The sequence below is a fragment of the Leucopleurus acutus genome, assembly GCF_964270905.1.
Source record: "Leucopleurus acutus genome assembly, chromosome: 2".
Lineage (NCBI taxonomy): Eukaryota > Metazoa > Chordata > Mammalia > Artiodactyla > Delphinidae > Leucopleurus > Leucopleurus acutus.
In genome coordinates this window covers 48,780,889-48,795,096 of record NC_139143.1, presented here as the reverse complement: position 1 = coordinate 48,795,096, position 14,208 = coordinate 48,780,889, and the positions used below count along the sequence as shown (strand labels likewise).

At 37.2% G+C, this 14,208-nt stretch overlaps 1 protein-coding gene across 1 annotated transcript in view; it reads right to left on the bottom strand.

Annotated features, from left to right (window-relative positions):
- The window catches only part of FLVCR1 (FLVCR choline and heme transporter 1), a gene marked incomplete at its 5' end in the record, with an annotated part of 37,311 nt that overhangs the window by 5,832 nt on the left and 17,271 nt on the right, over positions 1 to 14,208 (bottom strand). The window contains 5 exons of the mRNA XM_082832653.1: positions 1,023 to 1,134; positions 1,356 to 1,461; positions 2,057 to 2,167; positions 3,947 to 4,050; positions 4,752 to 4,819. Of these exons, the coding sequence (XP_082688779.1) occupies positions 1,023 to 1,134; positions 1,356 to 1,461; positions 2,057 to 2,167; positions 3,947 to 4,050; positions 4,752 to 4,819 (501 nt within the window). The remainder of the gene's footprint in view (positions 1 to 1,022; positions 1,135 to 1,355; positions 1,462 to 2,056; positions 2,168 to 3,946; positions 4,051 to 4,751; positions 4,820 to 14,208) is intronic.

Genomic DNA, 14,208 nt, shown 5'->3' with positions numbered 1-14,208 from the left:
GCCGCACAACTAAGACCCGACGCAGCCAAAAAAAAAAAAAATCTTAAGGAAAAAAAAGCAGGGCTTCCCTGGTGGCGCTGTGGTTGAGAGTCCGCCTGCCGACGCAGGGGACACGGGTTCGTGCCCCCGTCTGGGAGGATCCCACATGCCGCGGAGCGGCTATGCCCGTGAGGCATGGCCGCTGAGCCTGCGCGGAGCCTGTACTCCGCAATGGGAGAGGCCACAGCAGTGAGAGGCCCTCATACAGCAAAAAAAAAAAAAAAAAAGGCAGCCTATGTGATACATGATCAGGCATGTCCTAGGTGCCAGACACTATACTAGGAGCTTTTCATCAACCATCTCAGTTAATCTTCACAGCAACCCCCTAAGGCAGCCTTTTTTAGTTATTGTTTATTTTTTATTCGTTGCTCTAGGGAGTACACTGTGCATCTTTAATTTATCACAATCTTCTTAGACTTTATATAGAATTACTTCAAGAAAGACGTAGAAATCTTGCAATAGTATAGTTGCATTTCCCCCTTTCTTTTTGCTATTTTTACCACATTTATATTACATCTATATACATTTTTTTGAGATACAATTCACATATCATAACATTTACCCCTTTAATGTATACAATTCAGTGTTTTTAAAATTATATTCAAAAAATTGTATAACCATCATAAAGCAGGCTTTTAATACCCTATTATATAAATGAGAAAGGGAGGATGTGAGAGGTTGAGTAACTTTTCAAAGTCACACAGCTAGTGAGCAGCAGAATCACAACTTGAGGCCAGGTCTGTCCATTCCAGGCCTTTACTGACACTTGTTACAATGGTTTTGTTTTCTATGCATAGTAATTGCATTGAATTTGAAACCCAAAAAATGAATTCATAGATTCATATCCTTGAAGGGAAACAATAATATCCTGCTTTTTATCTCATTTTTTTCTTGAGTTCTGTCAAGCCTTGAGAAGCAATATAAATGAAAATTAAATATAAAGACAACATGACACGAGTACTTAGGCAAATTCCCTAATTTACCTGTTAAAATGATGCCTACAAACATCCAAACACAGAGGAAGATGTTCCCTCCCGTAGGACTGTAGTCTGATGTGAGCTTTCCTTGCGCCAATGTGAATAAAATTCCAAATATCTAAAGTAAAGTAAGAGAAATATTTTTATTGTTTGCTTCTTTAAAACAAATATAATGTTTTCCCCAGAACTTTTCTTAACTATTTTATTCATATGATTTGGCTTCTAGAAACATGCATTGAAAGGTGGAATTTTTAAAACAAAAACTATGGTCAAACTCATTATCCACTAGACTATTTGGTAAACTAATGGTCTCAGATTTAAGAGAAATCAGAGGTTTACCTGTGCAGCAGCATTAAGAAGACCAGATGAAGTACCTTCAGACTCAGGGTAAGTGATTTCAACAGCAAATTCAAAACCCAAGGGGAGGTAACCAGTCATGAAGAAACTAAGAAAATAAATCCAAAATCACAGAAAGAATCATTAAAAGGACAATATCACATATTGATGCAATTGCTTAACTTCTCAGACCTATTCTAATTATCAAGTAAGTGAATGTTTTGAGGTTGGTATGTGAAAGGAAGGCACTATTATGATTCACCAATTAACCCAAGGACATGAGAACTGAGAAGCAAAACCATGAACTAGGAAGCAAAACAGTTTCTCATTTTTTTTCCTGAGAAAAATTTACCCCTAGTTTTCTAAGTCAGTTGTCTTCTAGCCAAGTAAAGTTACTTGGATTAAGTAAGGCTTATCCATTTTTCACCTACAGTATAGCAAAAAAAAAATTTTAAGCTAATTTTTTATAGTTGTAAAGAACTACACATTGACGTGCACAAGACAGATTTTTAAAGTTTAAAATATTAAAGAACTTTTGAGCAATTATACTCCAATAAAGACGTTAAACAAATAAAAATAAAAAAAAATAAAATAAAATATTAAAGAACTTTTGGATGAACTTAAAAAAGTTAAAAACCACCGTAGTGGTACTTCAGAATTATAACAGCATGCTATCATTCCTCCTAAATACATGTGATGCTTACCCAAGCAACCCTCCAGTGACAAACACGATGATAATGTGTCCAAGGTTTAGTGTGAAAGTAAATATAACCATTCCAACAAAAGACAAAATGTAAACTGTCAAAGTAGTATGTCTAAAACAAAAACAACAAAATTGTTAGTATTTTGTCCGATTTTCTTAGGCATATAAAAATCATGTCTAGCTATGCTCTGTCCATACAGTAATAAATTCTTCAGATTTCAAGATTAACCCCTTCTTATCTATGGAAAATGTTTCCACCAAGGCATGGACTTGAAAGATTAAATTTAAGTTTCAACAGCAACAGACAACAAAACTCACATCATATCCAATGCTCAGACAAGAAGGAAAACTCATAAGGATAAAATCATTTTTGTGCCACCAAATGGGATAGTTCCCTATCCGTATTTCAAGATACAGATCAAATTCCGCCTCTTCCAAAATGCTTTTCCTAACCACTGCAGCTTACAAGATTCTCCTTTCTTCCAAACTCCCTAATCATTTTCTATCTACATAATTGGCACTTGACATCTATTTTAGTCTGTTATATTATTATTTAACTTTACATATGTGAACACCTTATCAGGAACACCTGATCCTAAGGACAGGGATCAAATATTACTTCCCATTGGGCTTCCCTGGTGGCGCAGTGGTTGAGAGTCCGCCTGCCGATGCAGGGGACGCGGGTTTGTGCCCCGGTCCGGGAGGATCCCGCGTGCTGCGGAGCGGCTGGGCCCGTGGGCCGTGGCCGCTGGGTCTGCAAGTCCGGGGCCTGTGCTCCGCAGCGGGAGAGGCCACAACAGTGAGGGGCCCGCGTACCGCAAAAATAACCAAACCAAAACAAAAAAAAACCAGGAACTTGGTGAATGAATGGCAGTTATCCTGAGAAGAAAGCCAGGGCAACAAAGAACATTTCTATGCCAATCCAGTTTCTTAATTATAAAATGGACCAAAGACTATTAATAAATATAAATCCTTTACATATGCTCCCTTCATCTACAAATTTAGTGGGTTTTACTCTAAGCTACCATTACGTAATAATGAAGCCACAGTAAGTGCTGTCTTAAATTACACGAGAACTATCTTGGAGAATTTCAAGATCAGCAGTACGTTGAAAGGGTTTAGATAATGGTATCAAATATATCTTAGGCCTTGAAAGGCGCAGAGGACATAGTTCCATTACTTCATTCATTCATAGTTCCATTCATTCATTTCTCCCAAATAGATGGGAAGTTTCTGTCTGTTAAGAAATGTAGCTATTCTTCTTCTTCTTTTTTTTGAAATATAGCTATTCTTTTAAGGCCCAGTGCAAAAGATGCTGCCTCTGAAACCCCTTTCTCAGTCTCCTAGTTGGTATTACTTTTTCTTTTGTATTAGCATTTTTCTGGTTCCATATAGATGTACAATTAATATAGCATCTTCATATTATGTATTACAGTATAATAGTTAAGTGGAACTACAGTTCGGGGGCATTTTAGCCAAACAATTTTTACCAAAAAGCCTTTTGATAGGAAAGAACAACTTTTTATTTGTTTGTTTTTAAGTTCATAACATGAGAAAAGAGCAATATAAAGTCTCCGTCAGAAGTCAACTGTTTCTCAGAAAGGGCCCTTTTTAGAATAGAAATGATCCATTCTGAAGAGGTATATGTGAGTATTATTAGAGGGGAGGAGAGTTCATAAGGTATCCAAGTTCTCAAAGTTGAAATAAACAAGACCGATAAGATAATACAGAGACTACTGTATTCAGAAGTTAAGGGAACCTAAGAGTGTCTAGAATCCAAGTCTTTTAGTAATAATAACAGTTTGTAAATTTCTTAAAATAAAAAGTAAAGGTTCCTTCAAAACCAAAATACCTTAGGTTATACACCATACATTTGCCTACTTTCACTTACTTGTATGTTTTGGTATAATCCAGCCATAAACCACAAAGAATAGAGCCCACCATTCCAGCTAACACTAGCGTTAGCCCAATCCTTCCAGCATTCACTTCTTCTCCCTTAAAATGTTTTTCAAAAGAAGTTGATCAGATACTTCTAATTCAAACAGATCCTTCACATTCCAATACCTTCTCAAAGTCAATGGAAATAGCAGATAAAATTAAGCATACAATATAACATGAAGAATTCAGTACATGTGTTAAGGTGAATGGGGTAGAGGAAGGTAAAGCACATGTTAAAGGACATTCTACATTAAAACAGAAAAAAAAACCCTGATATATGGGAGAAATCAAAAAGGGAATTTTTCTTGATCTTCCATGGTTAGAAAGTACAGTAATTTTTGTTAGAATTCTTAAGTAATTCACAGATGTCTGAAAAGGAAGTTAAGCTGATAGCTTTTACATACTACAACTGCATTCTCCTTTCAAAAGCAAAGAGAGATCAGAGCTTGATGTTTACATCTTTATATTTGTGTTGGTTTCTTTTAAAGTTTGTTCTTTGTCTTTTTTCATATAACCAGTCACACTATCTCTTTAAAAAAAATTTTTAAAAAGACTGAGGTATTGTCAAAGCAATAATGACTTCTGCTTTCCATGTTGTTTTATAAACTGGATTAAATGTATTCTCAGTGAAAACAAATATAAATCTTTTACAGCAACAAGGTCATAAATCTTTAGCCTTATGATCATGCTAACAGGAATTATATTGCTAAAGAAAAATTCTTGGCCAGGCATGCAACACAATATAGGCAGAAGCTTACCTTATAGTATGTCAGTATAATTTGATTTAATAATGTTGAGACTGAATAAAATGCTCCAGTCATGATACCTACAATAAATAAAGAGAAAACTATCAATGTACCATGTACTAGTTCATAAAGTAATATGGAACACTCTGTGACAGCTGTGAAAATATAATGTCTTCTTAGACAGTTGACAGAAAAAATTAAGACCTCTTGCTATCCCCTTTCAGGATGTGGACTGATCAACGTAACACCTAAACTTACTAGAGATTGTGATTTTAAAATTCTGTCATTACATCATTTACTATTATTTAGATTCAGACAATATGGACCAGAAATCACAGTCCCATGCATAACATTGTATACAGCAATCTAGCAACGGATTGCTTCCTGAGTGCCTACACAAGCTAATGAATGTTAAAGCATTAAGACAGAATCCCTCTTTCAGAGATTCAGAGATCTCACCCCTGCATCGAAGACTTATAAGGCAATTAGTAAGACAATGTTAATTAAAGAATACTTAAAAAGGAAAAATAAAAACAGCTGGTTATCAGGAATCATATGACTAGGTTTGAATCATGGAGTTTCTTCACATATGTTGTATAACTTTAGGTCTAAGTCTTTTAACCTAGATGAAATTTAAGTTTATTGTTTTTCTATTATTAAATATTTCAAGCATACAAAATAGTACAGAGATTAATTTAACAAATACCCTTACTCATCACCCTCTTGCTAAACATTAACATTTTGCCATCTTTGCTGTAGATTCATTTTTTTAGACCTTCCTTAATCCTATTCTTCCTCAGAGGTAATCCCCATCCTCATCTTGGTGTTTATCATCATAGATATTATAACATATGTGTATCAATACACAACAGTTAGAATTATTCTGCATGTATTTAAATTTTATATAAATAACATGGTATTAGTATCCATCTGCAATTTGCTCATATCACTCAATATCCTGGTTTTGAGATTTAACCATGTTGATACTTTTAGTTCTAGCTCATCAGTTTTCTCTGGTGTATAATAGTACATTGTGTGAATATACTTCCATTTAATTATCTCTTGTCCTAAGTCAATAGACATGTTAAGGCTTTTTCCAGTTTTTTGCTATTTAAAACAATGTTGCAATAAATACTATGTTTTTGTTCTTACGTATAAGGGTTTCTCTAAGTATGTACCTAGGAGTAAAACTTCTACTTTCTAGATACAGCCAAACTACTCTTCCAAATGGGTGTGCCAGTTTATATAGTAAGTCCCCTACATATGAACGAGTTCCGTTCCGAGAGTGGGTTTGTAAGTCCAATTTGTTCGTGAGTCCAACAAAGTTAGCCTAGGTACCCAAGTAACACAATCAGCTATATACTGTAATGGGTTTATAATACTTTTCACACAAATAATACATAAAAAACAAACAAAAAATAAAGAAAACATTTTTAATCTTACAGTACAGTACCTTGAAAAGTACAGTAGTACAGTACAACAGCTGACATACAGGGGCTGGCATCAAGTGACAGGGAAGAAGAGTTACTGACTGGAGGAGGGAGAGGAGGTGGGAGATGGTAGAGCTGAAGGATCGTCAGCAATAGGAGACGGGGGATAAGCTGCAACTTCACTCACACCTGACATTGATGGAATGCACGTTTGTATCTTTGAAAGTTCACAACTTGAAGGTTCATATGTAGGGGACTTACTGTACTACCAACAGAGTTCCTTTACTCTATATCCTTGCCAAATTTGTTTGCATCAGATTAAAAAAAATTTTTTTTTTGCCAATTTGAATGTGTGGGATATTATATCTTACTTTGGTTTTGATTCGGATTTCCTCAATTACTAGTAAGGTTGAGCATCATACATGAGCAATATACACACACACAAACATATAAATGCCTTCTGATTTCCTCAGACTGTTTGCTCTTTTCTTAGTGATTAATAGGGGTCACTTTTATATTGTGAGTACAAAGCCTTTGTTGGTTATATGCATTGCAGACATTTTCTCATAGCCTATGTCATGTCCTTTTAGAAAATATCATTAGTTTAATGTATATATTTATCAATCTTTTTATTTAGGGTTTATGTTTTTTGCATTAGGAAATTCTTTTAAGAATACTAAAGATGGTTCCCTTCCCTTCCCTTTCTTGCTTCTAAAACATTAAAGTTCTGGGGACTTCCCTGGAGGTCCAGTGGTTAAGACTCCACGCTTCCACTGCAGGAGGCACAGGTTCAATCCCTGCCCTGGTCAGGGAACTAAGATCCTGCATGCTGTGCTGCGTGGCCAAAAAAAAAAAAAATTAAAGCTCTGATTTTTACCCTTTGATCTTTAATCCACAATTCATTTTCTAATTTCATCTTATTTTTCCTCTATGGCTAATTGATTGTCCCAGGACAATTTACTATGTAGATTCTCTTCTACAAATATCAAGTTTTCATATATGCATAATGTTCTAGTCATCACAGCTGTCTGCAAATATTCTAGTTTTTCTCTATACAGGCACTTAGTGGCATGGCCATATGACTTTAAAGGTGAGTAAAAGTGATACTTCTCATTTCCTACCTGAGTAATCATGGAGACATGTGCCTGGATCCCTGAGTAATTTGCTGCCTACTCACAGTGAACAGGTAGCATTGGCAAGAAATAAACTTTTGATGTGTTTGGCCACTAAGATTTTTTTTGGTGGGGTTTCATTGCTATAATACAACCTAGCCTATGCCAAGTGATACACAGGGCTAGGTCCCTGGGCTCTCTATTCTGTTCCAGTGATCTAATTGCCTATCCCTTACTAATACATGACATCTTGATTACCACTGCTCTATAAATCTTGATATCTGAGAATTAGTTCCTTACCTTGTTCTTTATCAAAATTACCATTGTTGTTCTTGGCCCTTACTTATCTCACAGTAATTTCAGAATTAGCCAAGTTTTATTACAAACCCTGTTTAAGTTGGAGATTGCAAGATGAGGCCTAGGTCTAAAGATGTTATCAAAAACCCCTGGGTAACTAGCCTTTGTTACTCTCTTCCCACTGAGCTCAGGAATGCACAGGGACCCAGCGAGGTTAGCCTGAGGAGGCCAAGGAAAATAAAGGAGGCCTGTGCTGAGGCTTGAGTGTACTCTACTGCACTGTACCCTACGGTGATCTCAAATCTATTCCAGACCTCAGTGAGGATAGCCAGAATCTGGAGAAAGAATTATAATAGCAAAGAATACTGTTAGCTGAATCTAGAGTATGGTATTTGTCTGAGTTTCAGATAGCAAGTAGCTACAGATGGGAACAGTGAGGGATCATGCTTTCTCCAAATAGCCCTAACTCAAAAAAAAAAAAAAAAAAAAAAAAAGTTTCTTGGTTTATTTGGTTCCTGAGTTTTGGACACTAAAATATCCTGAAAACCTGTCCTAGGAGTGTAGTGCCTATCCAGACTATCCCATGTACAAGTCTGCTCCAATCTTTTGTATATAATACTAGGCATGGAGGGGGACAGGTACAATTCCAAAAGGTGTGATATGACTCTCACTAATTCAGACATTATGATCCCTAACTATGCACCCCTTCGGTGACGAATAAGTCAAGAAACTTCTCCAACTGTCCTGGGGAATATTATTGAACTCTCCACAGGGTTTCCCAACTCCCTCTTTCTAATTCCTTCAACAAGTAAACTCTGTTCAGTTTCTGAAGACTGTGTCTGTGTCTGGCCTTTCCATCAGTCCAAATCCATAATTGACATTTGTTAATACAGTGGTCCTGTAAGGTTAACTGACATTATTACAATCTTGAGTCTTCCAAAAACATGGTATATCCCTCCACTTAACTGAGGTCTTCACTTATGTCTTTCAATGTTTTATAAAGTTATTTTTTAACATTTAAGTATAGCTGATTTACATTAAGTTCTTTTTGGTAGATTTATTCCTACACATCTTATACTTTTGGTTGCTATTATAAAATGTATCTTTTTATAAGAATGCAATTGATATTTTCACATTGTTAGGTATCTCATAATCTTTCTGAACCCATCCTTATTAGTTCTAATACAGTCTGTAGGTTCTCTTGAATTATTTTGTAGACCATGGGGTTAGCAAAAACATTTTCTGTAGAAGACCAGACAGTAAATATTTTAGCTTTGCAGGCTATATGGTCTCTGATGTGGCTACTCTGCTGCTCTTGTAGTTCAAAAGCAGCCATAGACAATATGTAAGCGAACACAACTTTATAAAAACCGGCAATGGCCAGATTTGGCTCCTAAGACAGTTTGCTGACCTCTGGTATACATAATCATATTATCTGCGAATAATAGCATCTTTTTTCTTTCCAATTCATATACTTTTCATTTTTCCTGTATTAGTGCGCCAGCCAGGACTTTCAGTTGGATGTTGAATAGAAGTGGTGACAATAGGCATTCTTGTTTTAAGGGATACTTCTTACTGGTTTTTTTTTTTTTTTTTTTTTTTGCGGTACGCGGGCCTCTCACTGTTGTGACCTCTCCCGTTACGGAGCACAGGCTCCGGACGCGCAAGCTCAGCGGCCATGGCTCACGGGCCCAGCCGCTCCACGGCATGTGGGATCTTCCCGGACCGGGGCATGAACCCGTGTCCCCTGCATCAGCAGGCGGACTCTCAACCACTGCGCCACCAGGGAAGCCCTTCTTATTGATTTTTAAGGGTAATGTTCCTAAGGTTCTGCCTTTGGAATGATGTTTGCTATAGGGTTTTTGTAGATAAACTTTATCAGGTTCAGAAAGTTCATTTTTCTCACAATTGGCTAAGAGTCTTTAACCAATGGGTATTGTATTCTATCAAATGCTTTTTCCTCAGCCATTGGGTAAATTTTCCTCTTTGATCTCTTACTGTGGTCAATTATATGCATACATTTCTAGTACTAAATCATTTCTCACTCTTGAGATAAACCAAACTTCGTCAGGATGCACTATCATTTTTATAAATAGCTGGGTTAGGTTTTCTAATATTTTATTTTGGATTTTTACATCTAGGTTCATAGGTAAAACTGGCCTACAATTTTTCTCTTACACTGTCCCTGTCTGATTTTGATATCAAGGTTATACTAGCCTCACAAATAAATTGCAGATGATAACAAATAAGTTGCAGGTGGTAACAGTGATTCCTTCCAGGGAGTGGATGACCTGGGGATAGAGATGGGAGAAGACTGACTTTTCATTGTATGTCCTTTGTACCTTTTAAATCCTATACAAATAAAATTTAGAATTAAGAAATGAGAACTCAGGGGACTTCCCTGGTGGTCCGGTGGTTAAGACTCCATGCTCCCAATGTAGGGGGCCCTGGTTCGATCCTTGGTCAGGGAACCAGATCCCGCATGCCACAACTAAGAGCCCACATGCCGCAACTAAAAGATTCCCGCATGCCACAACTAAAGATCCCTCATGCTGCAATGAAAATCCCGTAAGCGGCAACAAAGATCCCACGTGCCACAACTAAAACCTGGCACAGGGACTTCCTTGGCGTCACAGTGGTTAAGAGTCCGCCTGCCAATGCAGGGAACATGGGTTCAGTCCCTGGTCTGGGAAGATCCCACATGCAATGGAGCAACTAAGCTTGTGCGCCACAACAGCTGAGCCTGCATGCTGCAACTACTGAAGCCTGCACGCCTAGAGCCCATGCTCCGCAACAAGAGAAGCCACCGCAATGAGAAGCCTGCACTGAGCAATGAAGACCCAATGCAGCCAAAAAAAAAAAAGACCTGGCACAGCCAAATAAATAAATATTTAAATATATGTTTTTAAAAAAGAAAAAGAAATGAGAACTCAGAGTCTTTATTTTTAAAACAAGTATAATAATCTTTCTATCTCAAAAATTTAGCTGAAATAATATATATGGAAGTCCTTTACAAATTTCAAACAACTAAACAAATTTTTACCTAATTAGTTATGCATAACCAGGTGCTAAATAATGTGCTATAAAACACATAAAAGCTCCACAGAAATCAGAATAGTCAGAGACGGTGCCACCTAAGGCCCTTGCTCATGCCATTACCCTCTTCCCCCTTGTCTATCCAAATCTAACCTGTCCTTCAAGGCCAGCCTCAACTACCATCTTTGCTGTCATGCCCTCCCTGCCACCCACACCCCTTCCTTTCTTGTATCTTGTCCCAATTATGTATTCTGAAGGCCTTTAGCATGCACTTGCCATACAACTTCTCTTATGTCGTTATCTTTCTGATAAATAACTTTTACACTATTGTTTACTTTTCAGAGGTTTACATAATCTCCTCAATTGAATTATAATTATTTCAGGGTGGAAATCATGTATCATGCTTCTTTCTAATCCACACAGCATCTAGGGCACTGTTATATATTTAGTAGATACTTGATACTTATTGGTAGGATAAATGAATAAATGAATGAATAATACAATGAACAATAAGTGAGGTAAACGTTAAGCTAGCTCTTATAGGACTGCTTAAGGAAAAAAAGGACACATTTCAGGTAAAAGAAATAATGGCACAAAATGTATTACAGAGATGAGAATTAACAGTGTATGTGCATGTGAAGGCATGTTTGTGTGTCTGTGTATGTGACACAGGGTTGGTTATAAATTTGGCTAAAAGAGAATTTTGTATTGGGAAACAATGAGGTATAAAAGAAGGAAAGAAGCCACCTTAAATGATAGGCTAAAGAAATGAATTTGCTCTACTAGATAACAGTGAGCCGCTATATTTTCTCTACTTCCTAGTTATGAATTTTAGGTTTAAGCTAAGCAGTGGAGGTAACCAAAATTAAGAAAAGGAACTGAAGTATTTAATTATGAGATGATATAACATCTGGTATTTGCTTTAAAATATTCCAGGGAATTCCCTGGCTGTCCAGTGGTTAGGACTCTGCGCTTTCACTGCCAAGGGCCCAGGTTCGATCCCTGGTTAGGGAACTAAGATACCACAAGCTGCAGCGTGGCCAAAGCCAAAAAAAAAAAAAAAAAAAAAATTAAAAAGGTAAAATATTCCAGGAAAAATGCAGAGGAAATAAAAGCAAGATTGGTGAACTGTTGGTAATTGTTGAAGCTGGGTGATGATGGGTACTTAGGAATTCATTAAATTAAATGTTCTACTTTTGTGTTTAATAATTTCCACTAAGAAAAGGGGTGGGGGGAAGTAATCCCAGTAAAAGCGTAAGAGTTTAGGTCACAGCATAACTTGTTACAACTTATAAAACAATTATGTACTCTTGTGTGCACTGCCCCCCAAAAATATAAAGAAAAGAATAGCAGTGAGTGACTTCTGAAGGCAAGTAAGACAGAAATAGGGGGTATTGGTTAATAAACAGTGTTAATATAAGGACAAAAGAATACTGTGTCAGAAAACTCTGAAGGGAACACAATGTGTTGGTGCCTGCAGTCAAAGCTACAGTGTTAGGAGGAATATCTGTCTGCTATGCTGAAAGACTTAGAAGGATGAGACGTTGATAGAGTAGTCAAAATAGATGACAGTTTGCACGGGGTCAAAGAAAGGAATTATTGATGACACTTTCCATATGCTTATGGTGGTCACAACTATAATTTATAAAGGACCTAAAGCACCCTGGGAGAACTCACAAAAGAAGACAGTGCTGGCAGACAGCAGAAACAAGAACTACAATCCTGCAGCCTCTGGAACAAAAACCACATTCACAGAAAGATAGACAAAATGAAAAGGCAGAGTACTTTGTACCAGATGAAGGAACAAGATAAAACCCCAGAAAAACAATTAAATGAACTGAAGGTAGGCAACCTTCCAGAAAAAGAATTCAGAATAATGGTAGTGAAGATGATCCAGGACCTCGGAAAAAGAATGGAGATCAAGAAGATGCAAGAAATGTTTAACAAGGACCTAGAAGAGTTAAAGAACAAACACCTAGAAGAATTAAAGAACAAACAGAGATGACAATACAATAATTGAAATGAAAAATACACTAGAAGGAATCAATAGCAGAATAATTGAGGCAGAAGAACAGATAAGTGAACTGGAAGACAGAATGGTGGAATTCACTGCCGTGGAACAGAATAAAGAAAAAAAAATGAAAACAAATGAAGACAGCCTAAGAGACCTGTGAGACAACATTAAACGCACCAACATTCTCATTATAGGGGTCCCAGAAGGAGAAGAGAGAAAGAAAGGACCTGAGAAAATATCTGAAGAGATTATAGTTGAAAACTTCCCTAACATGGGAAAGGAAATAGCCACCCAAGTTCAGGAAGCACAGAGAGTCCCAGGCAGGATAAACCCAAAGAAAAACACGCTGAGACACGTAGTAATCAAACTGACAAAAATTAAAGACAAAGAAAAATTATTAAAAGCAACAAGGGAAAAATGACAAATAATATACAAGAGAACCCCCATAAGGTTAACAATTGATTTCTCAGTAGAAACTCTACAAGCCAGAACGGAGTGGCACGATATATTTAAAGTGATGAAAGGAAAGAACCTACAACCAAGATTACTCTACCCGGCAAGGATCTCATTCAGATTCGACGGAGGAATCAAAAGCTTTACAGACAAGGAAAGGCTCAGAGAATTCAGCACCACCAAACCAGCTCTACAACAAATGCTAAAGGAACTTCTTTAAGTGGAAAACATAGAAGACAAAAAGGACCTACAAAAACAAACACAAAACAATTAAGAAAATGGTAATAGGGACAAACATATCGATAATTACCTTAAACGTGAATGGATTAAGTGCTCCAACCAAAAGGCACAGGCTCACTGAATGGATACAAAAATAAGACCCATATATATGCTATCTACAAGAGACCCACTTCAGACTGAGGGACACATACAGACCGAAAGTGAGGGAATGGAAAAAGATATTCCAAGCAAATGGAAATCAAAAGAAAGCTGGAGTAGCAATACTCATATCAGATAAAATAGACTTTAAAATAAAGAATGTTACAAGAGACAAGGAAGGGGCTTCCCTGGTGGCGCAGTGGTTGAGAGTCTGCCTGCCGATGCAGGGGACACAGGTTCGTGCCCCGGTCCGGGAAGATCCCACATGCCGCACAGCGGCTGGGCCCATGAGCCATGGCCGCTGAGCCTGTGCGTCCGGAGCCTGGCTCCGCAATGGGAGAGGCCACCACAGTGACAGGCCCACGTACCGCTAAAAAAAAAAAAAAAAAAAAAAGACAAGGAAGGACACTACATGATGATCAAGGGACCAATCCAAGAAGACATTACAATTATAAATATATATGCACCCAAAGAGGAGCACCTCAATACATAAGGCAAATGCTAACAGCTATAAAAGAGGAAATCGAGAGTAACAGAATAAAAGTGTGGGGCTTTAATCACTTACACCAATGGACACATCATCCAGACAGAAAATTAATAAGGAAACACAAGCTTTAAATTACACAATAGACCAGATAGATTTAATTGATATTTATAGGACATTCCATCCAAAAACTGCAAATTACACTTCCTTCTCAAGTGCACACAGAACATTCTCCAGGATAGATCACATCTTGGGTCACAAATCA